The sequence below is a fragment of the Mytilus trossulus genome, chromosome 2, assembly GCF_036588685.1.
Source record: "Mytilus trossulus isolate FHL-02 chromosome 2, PNRI_Mtr1.1.1.hap1, whole genome shotgun sequence".
Classification (NCBI taxonomy): Eukaryota; Metazoa; Mollusca; class Bivalvia; order Mytilida; family Mytilidae; genus Mytilus; species Mytilus trossulus.
This window is the reverse complement of record NC_086374.1, coordinates 77,211,685-77,228,581: the sequence shown is the minus strand read 5'-3', so window position 1 is coordinate 77,228,581 and position 16,897 is coordinate 77,211,685. Positions and strand designations below refer to the sequence as shown.

Genomic DNA, 16,897 nt, shown 5'->3' with positions numbered 1-16,897 from the left:
TAACATGCATAGTCGCATTTGTCATCCATTCTTATGATTATTCAGATTGAGTGATTTTAGGAGAAAAATGACAAAAAAGGAGTCCGGAAATGATTCCGTCATCAGACTGACTTTTAGTCATAGATAAGACTTCCTGTTTGAAACCTGCACAAATGCAACCAATCGTATGATAGATAACAAAAAAAAGAAAAATAGATAAGCCAACCAGAGCGTTCTCCATGTCATGGTGTTTAGATCGCAAGAACCACAACTGTTATACCTCCTTAGAGAGGACAATTATTTTTCGCGTTTATCTACATGTAAACTACGATTATACTTCTTTAATATATAGAGAATCTCTGTATTCTGTCTACTGTTTTTTTTAAATGTTATAACATTATACTATTCAAGGGGTCATACCAGTTGCATTTATATTAAAAGCGTTTATCTACATGTAAACTACGATTATACTTCTTTAATATATAGAGAATCTCTGTATTCTGACTACTGTTTTTTTAAAATGTTATAACATTATACTATTCAAGGGGTCATACCAGTTGCATTTAAATTAAAATAAGTAAAACATGTGACACAAGTACAACCAATCGTAGAGCATTCTCCATATCATGGTGTTTAGATCGCAAAAATCACAACCATTATATCCCTTAGAAAGGACAAATATTTTTCGCGTTTATCTACATGTAAACTATGATTATACTACTTTAATATATATAGAGACTCTCTGTATTCTGTCAATTCTTCTATATATTATTTATTGTTAAAATTGAAAATAGTGATTTGGCAAAAATGAAAGTAAGATAGAGATTAGAGGGAGGCAGGACCTTTTTCGGGGCGTCGGGATCGGGAGTTTTTAAGCTCGGGATTTGGGGATCGACCCTCACGGGATCCGGGAATTGTTTTTCGATTTCGGGATATGAATTTCTTTAAATCTGCATCTTGGGATTTCATGGTTTAAAGCCCGGGATTTCGCGATCAGGACCCCTCCGATTGACAACCCCTCAAATTAGCCTTAGTCGGTATTTGTTATTTATACATGATTCAAATCCTACCATTGGCATGTTAATATTATAAGGCTCTCTAAAAAAAAAAGCACTGATGGATTATCATAGAAGCATATTTTTTAGACTAATAATGGTCTATATATAAGCAGTTACATTTATTTCATGTTTGAAACGGTGCAAATTTTTAATTTGATTTGGCTTTAACCAAATGAAGCATTGTAATTTGTAGCAAAGGAGAAGAATAGTTGTGTTCCTTGGCCAGAAACACGAATATAATTGAATTTAGCAGAAAGGAAACAAATATCGAACTTTGAGATACCTTTTATGTAATTCTCAATACATAGACGTTACGCGCGATGTTCGTACCTCATTGGAAAATCGGTGTAGTTGACATGATGCAAGTCCAAAATATTTTATTTTGTGATATCATATTCATTGATATTGTACTCATTTTCAACAAAAGTGTGTTTTTTTAAATAAAAAAGAAAAATATTTGTTGAAACTATGTTTTATGCTGCATGCGACAAGCTTCAGTTTTGAAAAACGGCTATTTTAAGGCTGTCCCGCGTAACATATTTCATTTATTGTAACCACATAACTGTGATTTTCGTCTAAATTATTTAATATTTTGAAAAAAGTTTTTTTTCAATTATTTAACAAAAAGGTTCCTTCATTTTTTTATGCATTTTTTATGACGTTTTGATGACGTCATAGAAAAAATAAAGTGTTCCATACTACAAGGGCAAATCTGTCCCACGGGAGAAAAAAAAATGGTATTCCAATAGTGAGAGTCAAAAACATTTATCTCAAAGGAAAAAGGTTAGTATTTGTATTAACTACATCAATGTTATTTTGCTTAATTTTATGAATTTAAAGACAAATATCCTGAAAAATGATATATGGTAATTTATGAGCGATTTTTCAAAGGCTTACACGGTTGTCGCACCGCCATTTTTTTACGTAAAATCGAACTCAACTCAAATTTTCATCAATTGTTTGCTTATCAGAGCTCTTATAATGGTAGAGTTTTATTATTTTTTAAAATGTTATTTTTCTTAACTTTTCAAAAATCTAAAGTACGTCAATTTTCGATAAGTAGTTAAAACGCAACGTCGATTTTGCGGAGTCTTACAAGAATGTCGCACATGCTTAAAACCAACGTTTCAGTCGAAGTTTTGGTTTGAACGTTACGAAATATTCGCGACGTTATGTTACGCTTACATGTACGAACATCGCGCGTAACGTCATAATATCTTTTACAAAAAATCATTCTACAACAGTTCATAAGCTGTATATGCCCACGATTTCGCGGGTGTGTTCTAGTAAAAGTAAATCATGATAGGTCAAAGTAAGGTCTTAAACACAGAGCCTTGGCTCATACCGAAAAGCAGGCTATAAAGGGGCCCAACTACTAGTGTAAAACCATTCAAACGGGAAAATCAACGGTAAAATCTATTCAAAAAACGAGAAACAAGAAACAACTTATATGAACCACATCAACAAACGACAACTACTGAACTTTTGGTTACTTTGTGTGGGAAATATTTTATTGCTATGCAATAAAAGGGGATATATATGTGTCAATGAGGCAATAAAAAGACACCACCGAATTGATAATAAATTGACAGTTAAGATGTCGTCTTTTTGCTCTTTGTCATTTCGAAAACGGTCACAGATAACCTCTTTTAAAAACTTTCACTTAAATTTAATTATTGCGTGTGGTGTTACTAGCTTGAGGTTATTAGGGACATTTTCAGATAATATTTACTAGTAACATTTATCTATCCTGTTCTAGATTTAGTGTTATCGACGTCTATTCAATTTCGAACAAAAGTCAAATTATCGTAGTTCATTTATATGTCCGTTTATCGTTCGTTAAATAAACAGAAATGAGTCGCACATTTGTATCCTGTAAATACTGGAAAGTCCATTTCATTTTATATAAAGGTAGTTTTATAAGTAATTTTATGCAACTTGTTTCAAAACGTAATTTAGTGCAACCGTTTAAGTTAGAAATCCGAATAAACATAATGAAAGATAAAAAAGTCTACATGTTACTTAAAACTTTCACGTACAAAATAGTCATCTACTTATAAGCAGTTTCTAATTGATTTAAATGTCATACAAAAACCATCTTATATAAATATGACGTATCGTGACAATTTTTCGGAAAGGTAAAGTAAAACCACCATTTTAAGGATTGAAAACAAACTCCAAGTACTCGCAAACCGTTGTGTGTTCATATCGACAAACACAATAGCCAACACTAAGGTAGGGGTATGATGTAAATGCTACACAAAAGTTCTAAAAAAGTAATAAAAAATCCACATTTCAGGCCAGGCGGCCCACAGAGAATTAACAAATCATGTCACCAAATCTTAGCATCCTCTTGTTCATTGGAATGTGCTTCTATCTAAATGGCTAGTTTAATGGCATCTTTGTTACAACAGGCAAACATGTGTTGGTGTTCATACTAATCTCGAAGATTGGGAGTAACAAGTTCTCTTCGAAATGCCACTTTAAAGCTGGGTGAGGGCGAACGGAATCTTGCATGAATAACCAGTAACCAACGTGCTTTAACTTTTGACTTATATATAAAAGCCTTTGAAATAACTTTGCAGCACGGAGCTGAGAAGGAATTGGTTAATTAAAATGTCGATGGCCAAACAAACTTACATTCACATAACATTGTGAAAAGCAATGAAAGAAACTTATGTGACTACATTGAAAAGGCGTGTGCACTTTCTAAAAGTCATTTTGATAAAACTTTAAATAATTTGTTTTTACTAATGATAAACGAAAACGGAGTATGCGTATGCAACATTCAATCAAATGCTATTTTCATTTACTGATAAGTTTGATTATTTCAAATTCAATGTTCGACAAACTCATCAATATAAATATAAACTAACTGAGTTTTATATTAAATCCTCACATAAGCGAAGTTCCCTTAATTCATCTTGCAGGTGGAATAACAAAACAATTTATTTTCTTGGTTAATAGCTATCTTTTAAAGAAACTGTCAAACGTTTCCATATTGAGATATATCTATATATCGGAACAAAAGCCCCTGGTTTCGCTATCTCGGGTTCTATCCGAGACACGGCGTAATGTGCCAAGTTAGTGATGACCCTATCAAAATTGTTGGCTCTTAATTGAACGACATTGGGTATATATACCTCGTGATTTGCGACTACATTTAGTTAGGTTTTTTACAAAGAAGACTCCCAGACCGAAATAATTAAACGATTGTACAAACACAAGGACTGGGAGCACATGCATGGAAAATTTTCGATAGTGTAACAAACAATATTGTGCAAAAGAAATGATTATGGAAAGACAGAGCATTACATTTCTATTTATTTTCGTCATCAGTTTATACACCGCAGATTCAAGGTATGTATTGGTAGGCTTGTTTTTATATAAAAACTCATCGTCTTTTTTAGTTTACACTTGATATTTCAATGACTTTGTTACTTTTGATAATTCTATAATTTTCAATTTCCTGGTTCATTATTGTTTTTCTTATTTTTTTCTTATGTCTGCTTATTCTGATATCCTGAAACTTTTAACTTTCAATAGAAAAAAATTAAAGGAGTTGTGGGATATAAGTATAATATTTCCTTATAATATATTCTTCCGAAACTAGTAACCCTGGCTATATTTTTTGAAAATATCAACAAAATTAATCTTCCAGGATAACATCTGTAAAAAGGTCCTTGCCATTATTTGACTTTTATTTTTTTTCTTCTCACAAATTCAAATTATCATACAAAAACTCATTATACGGAGGCTTTACTTGACGTGTTTCTCTGCACGTATTTTCAGAAAATGCAATAGACTTTTTCGGAAGTATTGTTTTTCTGCCATGTATTTAATGTTAAATGGTTGTTGAAGTATTTTTTTACAATACACATAGAGCAAAAGACTATACAAGTTTCAAAATTGTCCTTCCAACCGTTTTTAAGGTGTTTATAATTTTATTCTTAAGTGGGAGATTAATATCGATCTACTAATCAGCAAGAGCACAACACAAACTTTCATAATTTTTTAATCTTTGTTCACATTTTTTCCCTATTGAATAATGTTTTTTCTTCACTTTTCAAGAAATTGTTACATGTATATCGATTCAAGTTAGGATTTGATTTTAGAGTGAATTATATGTTTTATCAGTTAAAGTACTTGCAGCTAATTTTTAGTAACTTGGAACTTTCTGTTATACAGTAATGTCTAGGTTGACTATGAGTTGTGTTTTGTTTATTTGTAATATTTCAGATGTTAACTCTGATAATCATATCGGGTGATATTTATTGTATACTTAACACTGTATGGTTTTCTATTTCACTTATAATAATGGGGTACATACATTAAACCGTGTCTGTCCATATGGAACGAGGCACTAGTAGGTGGTTGTCAGATGATTTAAGTGTTTGTTTCCATACGAAAATGGTGTTGGCGGCCCTTTAAATACTTTTAAATTCTATCAAATTTTGATTTAAAATTGAGAATGGAAATGGGGAATATGTTAAAGAGACAACAACCCGACCAAAGAGCAGACAACCAATGGGTCTTCAACGCAGCGAGAAAATCACGCACCCGGAGGTAGTCCTCAGCTGGCCCATATGGCCTTAAATAAAATTGTATAACAATGGCGTCATACTAAACTCCAAAACATATATAAATCAACTAAAATAAATCAACTAAAATTAAAAAAACATACAAAGTCTTATAAAGGCCAGAGGCTCTTGACCTGGGACAGGCGCAAGATGCGGCAGGGTTGAACATGTTTTGTGCGATTTCAACTCCCACCTTTACCTCTAGCCAATGTAGAATAAAGGAACACATACGCACAATTCAACTCAGCTAATCTAACTTGAAAACGAGGTCCTGGACCCTTATTTTTTTTAAATGCCATTTGGTTTGACTAGGTGTAAAGATTATGTGTGCCAATTTTCATGGAAACGTCAATAGTGCAAGTTTTTAAATTTGATAAATATACAGCAAAAAATTATGTTTTTTTGTTTTACATTCGTGAGCATTTGATAAATATGAGTTATTTGAAAAAACAATTGCACAATTTTAAAGTACATTTATATAAAACATAATTTACAAACAATTTAACAAAAAAACGCTTTGTGTTTATTTTTTCAAACAAAAATACGTCCACAAATCCGAATTTTGAGCAAATATATAAAATGTCGACCTCATTTTTCTCAAAAAAGTAGCACATGAAGGTATTTTTTTTATTACATATTTGATTTAGTCAGGCCAAATCAAACCTTTATGCAAATTGTCAGCAAAATTTCAATATGGGATCAAAACTGTATCGTCGTACGCCCTTAAAAAAAGTCTGAGTCCGATGTCAGCACCGCCCCCTCCTCCGAAAGGATCACCTCCGCCACCAACAAATGGAATTGGGACTGACAAAAATTAGAATAGCCGGTAACAAAAGAAACTAAACAAAATGACAATGATACATAATTAAACAAACAAAGGACAACTAGCAGTTACTGACATGGTATCTCAAGGCCTCAATCAAACTGATTGAAAGATTATGTCTTCATCATATGAAAATGCAGTACAATCCCTCCCGTATGGTGCTTAGTATCACACAATCATAAAACATACGAGAAAAACATAACCCGTATCATGCAAATAACTGGTTTTAGAATAAGAGTGTTTCGATGCAAAGACCCAATGATTGAATCAATATTAATACCAAAATATGCAATCTACCACGGTATCGTTACTATATACTTTCCGAATAAGTCTATTTAAAGGTTTGGTTAGTTCTTGAGGTGAATGCCGACATTTTTTTGTGCTTTGTAAAGAATATTACCATTAAATAATGGATGTGAAATGCCTGAATGTATAAGATGTCTGCATGTTGATTTACATCTACGATAAAATTGTGTTAATGTTTTGACCAGATTGTGATATCGAAAACCCCGGTGTTATAACTTTTCAGTAATACAGGTATTTCTTTTGTTGAAATCAAATATGTTGTTACATACACGACCAAATCGAACCAGTTGAGATACATACTCACCAGAGGATTGTTACAAGGGAACATCACTATCTAAACATGGATAATTAACAATAGGAAATGCAAAATCATCTCTTTCAGTTATCATAAAGTTTGATATTAAGCTTCCCGTGCAAGATACAGATATGAAGATCCAAGAAAGGGCAGTGTTTATTGTTATAATTAGCTTTATGTAAAGTCAGTTCGGCAGGATAAATCTCTTTAGTGTACAAACTAAAGTCGAATAAACTCGATTCGTTGTAAAATTAGGCATATGCTATGACCTATGGTCTAGAACATTGATGATCTTTTATGCCGCCCTTGATTCTGACTTCCAACTCTTGTTCCATACTTTTCTTTTCATTTCTGTTATTTTATCTTTATCTTCTTCTTTTTTACTTTTTTCATGAGGCCTTTTTTCTCCACTGTTCGAAATTGAAAAAGGAAGATACTAGTAGTTCAAAAACTTTATCACACATGCGCCATTCATGCATCAGAGAGTGACCTCGTCAGTGATTGTCTATCATGAGTAACATGAAAACAAATTTTTGATAACTTGATTTACAGCTAGTAACAAAAGCATGTAAAGCAAGACATTAGTTAGCTTCCCTGCTTTGTTTTATATTTTACAATCATTAGGATAACACCCAATTAAATTCAAATATTATGTATACAGTATGCCTATATATATTGTTTCAAGATGTCAATCTTATTTACCATGCAAGCTTGTATAAACAATTATACAAACAAAGCAGGCAAGCCAATCAAAGTTTGCTTTACATGCATTAGGAAATTAGCTGTAAAAGTACTGAAATGTAGGCTTTAGATGATTATTAGTATTAGAAACGTAACAATACATTAATTCACGAATGCGCGTTGTGCATGAGATTATCATCAGTGGTGTTCGGTCACGAGTTGAATATTTATAGAATAACTAATCGAAGAATTCAAATAGAGAAAAATATTCAACAAATGACCGAACAACACATTGATTCACGAATGCGCGTAGCATAGAGCTTTTTTTTTACTAATTTATGGTTATCACTGTATCCGCATTAAAATTGACGTGTAATCTCTGCACGATGCCGCATTATGATTCAGGTATGTTTATGGTTTCCGTTGTCTAATAATTGATATATATATATTATGGCTAGTTTTGTAGCAATCCTGACTTCATTGCAAATACGACATAGTGAAACCCAGCACCCAGCGATAATTAAGTTTGTGCAAGCGCAAGGTTTGCAAGTCGATATTGTGTTTTGAACTGATAAGAAGTAGTCCACAACAAAAAAAACAAATTCCCTAAATTTCATTTGTGGGATTGACAGTGGATATAACAATAATAATAATAATAATAATAATATCTTTATTTAAAGAGAGTAACTCATTTAGATTTAACCAATTTTCAATAAGGCTCTCTATATACAATGTTAACCATATGAATAAAACATAATTAATCTACTTTTACACACATGTAAACAATAGACGTATATAAAGTAATATAACAACAACAACAAAAACACCTATGGTATGCATTAAACTTATAAATTTAACACTTTTAAAAATAAAGTGACTTGTTAGAGTTTTTGAATGCAGATATATACTTTTCGATTTTTCAATTCCACACTTTTGGACCACTAAAAGAAAAACTTGATTTGTATAATTCTGTATTTGATTAAGGGACAATAAAATTATCCGATGATGAAAGTCGAGTATTGTACGATTGTTTACTACTTGTAGGCACAATAAGATAGGATAAATATTTTGGTGTCAGCTGGTGTTTTGATTTATACATTAATAAAGATTTGTGGTAAAATATTCTCTTAGTAACAGGAATAATTCCAGATTCCTTAAATAGTTCAATAGATGGTTTACATTGCATAGTGGTTTACCTCTGGCGTATATACAAAATCTTACCCTGGTATTTATGATAAGTTTATCTACAGCGGAATATAAGATCAAACTATTAAAAAAAACACAGTTTCATCTATACACGGTGGACCAATAGTTAAATCCAGTGCACATCGAATTATCGAATACATGTAACAGTCAGAGAAAAAACATGTGCAATGCCACAATAAAAAACCAAATGATGTAATACCATGAGTAATAACTAGTGTCTAGCGATAATATCTGGTAATGTTTTGATTTACTGATAACCAAAACAATAGTTATGCCGATAAAACAATATTCATAGACATAACATTAAAGTGGAAAATTGGTAATCTTTTAAAACAGGTTTATTTTAATGATCAACAGACTAACTGGTGCGTATCAAAGTTCGCCGTCATCTCAGTAAAAATTAGACTTTATAGTCTTATTACCAAATGTGTACTTGCACGAGCAACACGATGGATGTCACACTGGAAGTAAGATCCCATGGATCCGAAGCACCTGAGATCAATCCGGTTTTTGTGGGGTTCACGTTGCTTAGTCTACTAAAAGTCATTTAGTTTGTGTTTTGCAGACTCATTATCAACTTACGAGTTTATGTCTCTTTGGTATCTTCCGCCTACTTTTCCCGGACGATTTAAATCTAGAGTTTGACACAAACTGTAAAGGCACCTGTCGGTTGTTGAAAACTGTATAAAAATCTTTTTTCCGCGTATTCATAATGATGTCTCATTGACGTAAACTCCTTCCCCATTTCCATTCTCAATTTTATCCTTATGTTTTTATTCACATTGTGCAACCAATCTTCCTTTACAACTATTTTCAAGTCTATGACACGATTTGCACAAATTTCAAAGTGTGAAACAAATATGAAAAGATATTAGTTTAATTGTCATAATGTATTTGTTGATGATTGTCTTATTAATCAATTTGAAAATTTCGAAACATTTAAAAAAGATTTTACCATTTTAGGGAAGAAAGACACAAAAGACAGCGTAAGTAAATCACATTTTTGTTTATATTCCTGCAAAGATATAGTTATTTTGTAAAAGGAATTTTATTTATAATGGAAAATGACTGGTGCCACGGGTGACTTCAGGTCTATTGAAACAATTTGCTTACTTTGAAGTCCTACAATATTATCTGCTGCATAAACTAGTATATACAAATAGTGTCATCGAGTGAAGAGTGCGTTTCTACATGTAATGTGTACCTTAGAAGGATGTAGAAGTTACCGAACAATTAAATGAACGGATCTAGTGCGCTTAGTTAAAAAATATAACTCTGCACTACGCAATATATAAAAATGATATTTATTTTTATGTTTTGAAATTCAAGTGATTGCGAAAATATGTTTTATTCTAGTGTAAAATATCTATAATATTATACATGAAGTTAATACAAAACGCAATGTCGAACTGTTTACTAAAATTTACCGGTTACTATGAAAATCATTTGCATTTAACTATTGTACATTTAAAACATGTGGAAAATCCGCAAGTTCAGAAGTAAAAAATTTAGATTTAATCTTTTTCAGTCCCAGATCCATTTGGTGGTGGCGGGGGTGATCCATTTGGAGGAGGAGGCGGTGGTGGTCTTGATCCATTCGGCAATGGAGGAACAGGTCGGTTTTATTTTTATAAAATTGAGAATTTTCAACAAATTAGTAACCGCAAAAAAATGAAAATATATTATTACACACAAACGTCGTATTTTATCAATGACAGAACTTTATGTCTATTTTCAAATGTACGGTCTTCAATGCAACGTTCACAGTTTACAATGTTGGTATCATTCATTCGGGTTAATTCTCTGTAAAAAGTTGAGAATTTAATCGCTGTCGGATATTTGTTTTTTTTCAACAACTAATTTCAAATACACATATATTTCAATGATCGAAGTCAAATATCATCTTTGCCTAATAAGACAAAGTTTCGTACAAATTTCATACAAAATGTTGTCCTTTTTAAAATTGACATTTTCCACTCATTTGGACTAAATGTCATGATGAATAAACATGAACTATTGTCGACAATAATTCATAGGACGATATTTTGCTTTACAACAGTAACTATACCTATTTATCCCTATCACATGTACAAATCTGTACCATAGTTAGCATTTATTTTTGAATAAAGCCATGTTTAATTTTGTTTATTACTGATTGGATTTTAAAAACAGGTGCATCTAGTTCAGGTCTGACACAAATCTGTAAAAAATATTACATAATACTGTTTAAATTCTGTTTAACATAGTATTAAAATGTTTTTATAAAGTAGAAAAGTATTGTCGGGTATGTGACAAAATCGTATTAAAAAGGATAAGAGCAATACTTTATCTTATAAGTTTCTAAAGACTTTTTCAATTTTAAATGTTGCATATATAAATTTATTTGAAGGTGAATTATTGAGGATTTAAATAATGACAATAAAATGCACATATTACGTAAAACCACTCCCGTTTCTCGGTAGCACTTGCTTTCTCTCGCTGAGACATTAGTTCCGTCAATCTGCTTAAGTCCAATTTAAACAAAAGTACTAGTACATAAACTATGCATGTTTGTTTTACTGTATAGTATTGGACCATAGACAATATTGTCACCATCTTTACTATTACGATAGATTTGGTTTTTTTTTGGCTGTAAGTTAATTTCGTGATTTTGGCTTTGCATGGGGTGTGATATGATATTTATTAAGACACATAGTTCGAAGTTTTCCAAATTGTTTGTTATCAGTAAACAAATTGAAGATTGGTTAAATTGTATCAATGCGTTTTATCGACTTTAGATGATTAATAATTAAAGAAAGATTAAAATGACTGTTAGTTCCAAAAACTTTTGGATGATGAAAGAATATCGACAGTCCTGTTATCCCCTACCAAGTTTCTCGTCAATGACTATTTTCATTTATATAATTTCCACCCTTTAAATACTACAATTGATACTTTTGAAATGTGTAATCCTGATAGCTTGGAATTCTTATCGCTCAAACATACGATTGAGTTTCTTAATAAGACAAAAATAGCTGTACAAATATCTGGCTATTAGTCATAATTTTAAAATTCAAATTCCTCCATACAGACCATATTTTTTTCGATTCAAGATGTACTTAGAACCGGAAAACTGGATTGTAAGTACTCCTCAAAACTAGCTTTTTTGATAGCATGATATAATTGCTATATTAATTTAATTATTCATGGTGTCTGATTTTGTAAAGATATGATTATTACTAAAATATTCATAAGAGAGTTTGCTTAGTTAACACCAAAACTTGAGTTCATTACTAAACAATTTTGAACTTTAATTTGTCAGTGCATCGTAAGCCTATCTGGCAGCGTATATATACAGGTTGCACTATAATAAATCATTCATTCATTCATTCACTAGACTAGTCCATGCAGTAATGGACTATGTTAACACAAATTACACGATTGGATTGGTTACATTATCCGTCCTTTGGAAAAGACTTACTGTTGTCTTCTCTATGGTCGGGTTGTTGTCTCTTTGACACATTCCCCATTTCCATTCTCAATTTTATTACTTATACTACTCATTAAGTGTTTTCTCAGTATACTACCTTAAAACAGAAGCGACGGAACAAGGGGTGCAATGTGGGCTTTGTTTTCACATCCTCTCTTTTCAAGTTACAATTTAGTAAATTGTGACTGAAAAGGATAACAAATCTTCACGTATATTGATATTAAAAATATAAATCGAACTTTGTTTGGGTGATGGGGTTTGACAACTTTTTCTGCGCGCACTCCATACTATATATGTAGTCGCTTACAATAAAATGTTTTATACAATTTTGTATTTGCCATTAGAATAAATACAATAAAATGTTTTATACAATTATGTATTTGCCATCAGAATAAACAAAAACAAATGTTATTTCTGTACATTGTTCAATATATTCCTTGGTTCAATTCATCTTATTGTGCATCACTTTTCAATAATTTATTTCTCTTTTATTTAAAGAAGAATTAACACTTTAAAAATGTTTATTGATTAGGAGGTACATCAGACAAATGTAAACCTATCCAAGCACCTGTTAACACTCAAGTAAATTGTATATCTGCAAGTGACAGCAGTCCATTTTAGTAAGTATATAATATCATAACTATGTACAATTACATTGCAGTGTGACGTGTTTCGTCAACAGACTTTTCTTATACTGAATTACACGCTCGTGAACATTTAAATTCAAAAAGTTAGCTTGGAAGATAGCTTTATTTTTTTTTAATTAAAAAGTTAGTTTGGAAATTAGCTTTAATTTACTGACGCGTCTCTTGGAACAGTATTATTATATGTATATATATATATGATCAATATATATAACTTTATATGTGCCTGTGTGTCTATAAAAGTGTTGACGGCATGTAGAATCTTTGTGTTTATTATATTTACAGCCATTGCATAGCTAATGCTGATGCTGGATACCAGTTCAGAGATGGTGATAGGTCTAAACAAAAAGATTGCGATAGCATGACTGGCAACTTTTTCGGTGGTAACCAGTTTGAACCAGTAGTTCGTAAGTTATAGAAGTCTCAGTTATACTGCACTGGTTCTATTTGAGCAGTCAAAATGCTTTGACTGTATATTTCTATGACATATCACTCAGTCTGACACGATATCACTTTTCCTGGTGAATATTTTAACAGTAGAGGCGAAACTATATGTAATTATTCATGGCGACCTCTTCTGTTTACAAATCCTGCACAAGTCTCCGCAATTTTGTGTGAGTTTTTGTCCCAGGTTTTTGTTTTGGGTGCATCCACAAAGTACCCATGCATCACTGTATAATTTTAAGGTCACCTATGGCAGGTTCGACAAGAATTCATTTCTGTTTTAACAATCGTAGTTTTGTCCGTTATCTTTTCCGACTGAAAAAGGCATCTTAATAAACTGGGTATAAACGAAAGCTATTTAGATGCAGGAGTAATGACGGACAACCCATATAATTTTTAAAACTGCCATCGCAGCCTTTGAGCGTTCATTTTCTCGTCCAAAATGAATGTAGGATATTTATCTTAAAATGGCAAGCTAAATTCAGATGAAGGAAACATAGTTACATATATATGAATATTCTATACTGCATTGCACAAGACCGACATACCGATTTTTGACGTTCCATTTTAAAAGTTATCTGTCCGCAATAATACATATCAACCACATTATTCCGACTCAGGGCCGACCATGCATACTCAGGAAAGAGGACCATGCCCAAACTTGGCATAATTGTTCCTGCGATGCCATTTTTCTTTTTCAGAATGTCCACTTTTAATTTATTGGCACATAATTCAAGTAATATGGTCCGCACTGAATGTATGTACCCACTTCTCCATCACCACTTGATAACAAAGGAAGCTGCCTTTTAGTTGTTGTTTTTCTTTGGGGGGAGGGGTTGTTTGTGGTTGTTTTTTTAGGAGGGGTAGGAAGAAAAATTTCATTACACATTTTATTTTCATCAAATATCGAGTCTGACGGTTTTTCTTATTGAACTGGTCGTTGATTTGTTACTTCGTTCAAGTTCGTTGATACATTGGTACTGCCTTTTTATTGCAGTTTTTTCTTTTTTTTTATCCCACCCAGGAAAATGTTTATATCATAAAACGGGAGAAAATCATTCTAAATAACGCAATTGGCTCCATATACATCATTACATGTGTACATGTATGAGCTTGTTGACTGTGGATTCAAATTTTGTTTCTCACCCTCGGTGAAACGATACATATTGTAGTATGCTCCGTTTTTATATTCAAATTCAAATATTTTATTGGACAAAGCACATATGATACAATGCGTATTCCAAGATATAGTACTGTAGAGTCCTTGTGAATCAAGTTCGCCGCTAATTTAACTTTTGAAGCGTTGACCAAGTGCGCACATATTTAGAATGAAGCGCGGTAATACAAAATGTACTTCGACGATCAATGCTTTTACACTCAGATTCTGAGATATATTTTTATATTTCAAGTCTACATGTTGACTTTTTAACACCGAAAATTCACAGTACTAAAAATGAAATAATATCGGGGTCAAGTGAAATAACTTTCTAATGAATCACAAAAACATAGTAGGTGTGTTCGAATAGCTTTGAACCCAAAGAATAAGTCCGAAATTTTTACGAACGAAAAAGACATAAATGCTGTTTTGAGTAACCATTTTAACTCTTTCAGCAGAGATTCTTCTTTAAAGCTTAATATGCAAAATGAAGTTAAGGATTTTCTTTCGAGTGTAGAAAAACATGAGGTTTTTCCCGACTCGCATATCTCAGTAAAAATTGACAGAGAGCAGATAGATAAAATTATAAGAAATCTTCAGTCGTACAAAGCTAGTGGTATTGACGAGATTCCCAATGAATTTTTAAAATTTGGTGGCGATGCACTTGTGGATTCACTCGTTGATCTCTTCACCATTATTACTGACCTTGAAGCTGTACCTGATGATTGGCAAACTGGCATCATCAAACCCCTACTCAAAGCTGGGTCTGTCTATGATATTGATAACTATAGGGGGATTACTTTAACGTCAAATGTGAACAAGGTATATTCGAAAATTTTGGAGGAATCTGTAATGACCTACTTGGAAGAAAATAATATTTTAGGCGAGGTTCAGGGGGCATTTGAAAAAATAGAACAGAGGATCATATCTTTTACTCTACAATGTATTTGTTCTATTCGAAAAGCTAAAAAATATAAAACGTTTTTAGCTTTTCTAGACCTATCAAAAGCTTCCGATAGAGTCTGGCGTGATGACCTTTACTATTTTTTTTGTGGAAAACTGGCATTCAAGGTAAGTGTTGGAAACTGCTGAAATCACTTTACAGTAATGTATCAAACAAAGTTTTGTTTGGTGATTGTGAAACAGACTTCTTCGATCACGAACTTGGCTTGAAACAAGGTTGTGTCTTGTCTCCGGCTCTTTTCTCTGTTCTAATGAATGACCTCGTAAGTATGCTCGTAGCCAATAATTTTGGTGCCGAACTATCCTCACAACTAGTGAATTGCCTTTTATTTGCTGATGGTGTAGTCCTTATCGGGAAGTCCAAGGCGGAACTATATCGTTTGCTTGATATAACAGCTAATTTTGCTTCAAAGTGAAATCTAAAATTTAACCAAAACAAATCCAAGGTTACGATAATAAGCAAGCGTTTAGATAAAGATAAGAAGTGGCAATTAGGCACCTGCTCCTTGAGGAAGCCAATGAATACAAATATCTCGGTATTTATTTTACCCGTTCATTGACTTTTGCCTACCATATCAATTGTTACTTAAAAGATAACTTCGAGCGCAAGCTCAATTATATTACAAAGTTGATAATGAGCACGGATCTTTTAATCGCATGCCCTCTGGAACTCGGTAATACGGCCATCTATGGCACACGGTTGTGCTGTATGGCTGTCGTCGTCAGCTTCAAGCAAACAAATTCTTGAAACTTGGCAATATAAATCGGCGAAATTCATTTTAAGTACTAATATGAATATCCCTAAGTCTACTCTGTTCGTAGATTTGGGTTGGGAACCGATAAATGATTTCCCAGATAGACAAAAGATGTCTTAATTTGCTAGATTTCATGACCTAGATAAGAATAGAATTATGTCGAATAATATATGACGAGCTAAAGGGCTTAACGCTACATCGAGGATGGGGATATCCCCAGTATATAAAAAATGTGTTTAATTCTGTTGGTCCTGATAATTTTTACAACTCAAATGTTGACCTGAATATTTTCAAACAGTTTTTTTGGAAGGTTTGTTCGTGAAAGACAATTTCAAGTTATAAGAAATAAAAGCAGTCTTAATGCGTTCTCCAAATTCAACCTTGCGTCTGGTAGAAAGCCTTATTTGTCAAACTTGCTCGATTTAAGGTTAAAATTGTTAGCAAGAACACATTTCTACCCATAAATCAAGTTTTGTATAGAATGAATATGTCCGAGACAACCATTTGTCAAATGTTCATGCAAATCTGAGGAGTCCAT

The 16,897-nt window shown here is 32.4% G+C and overlaps 1 protein-coding gene across 2 annotated transcripts in view; it reads left to right on the top strand.

The window, feature by feature from the left end:
• Window positions 1–4,150: 4,150 nt before the first annotated feature.
• Window positions 4,151–16,897, top strand: part of LOC134708034 (mucin-5AC-like) — a 221,759-nt gene continuing 209,012 nt past the window's right edge. For both annotated transcript variants that reach the window (XM_063568282.1, XM_063568281.1), the window contains exons 1-5: window positions 4,151–4,397; window positions 9,892–9,914; window positions 10,457–10,543; window positions 12,930–13,017; window positions 13,327–13,448. In XM_063568282.1, the coding sequence (XP_063424352.1) occupies window positions 4,327–4,397; window positions 9,892–9,914; window positions 10,457–10,543; window positions 12,930–13,017; window positions 13,327–13,448 (391 nt within the window). In that variant the 5' untranslated portion in view covers window positions 4,151–4,326. The remainder of the gene's footprint in view (window positions 4,398–9,891; window positions 9,915–10,456; window positions 10,544–12,929; window positions 13,018–13,326; window positions 13,449–16,897) is intronic.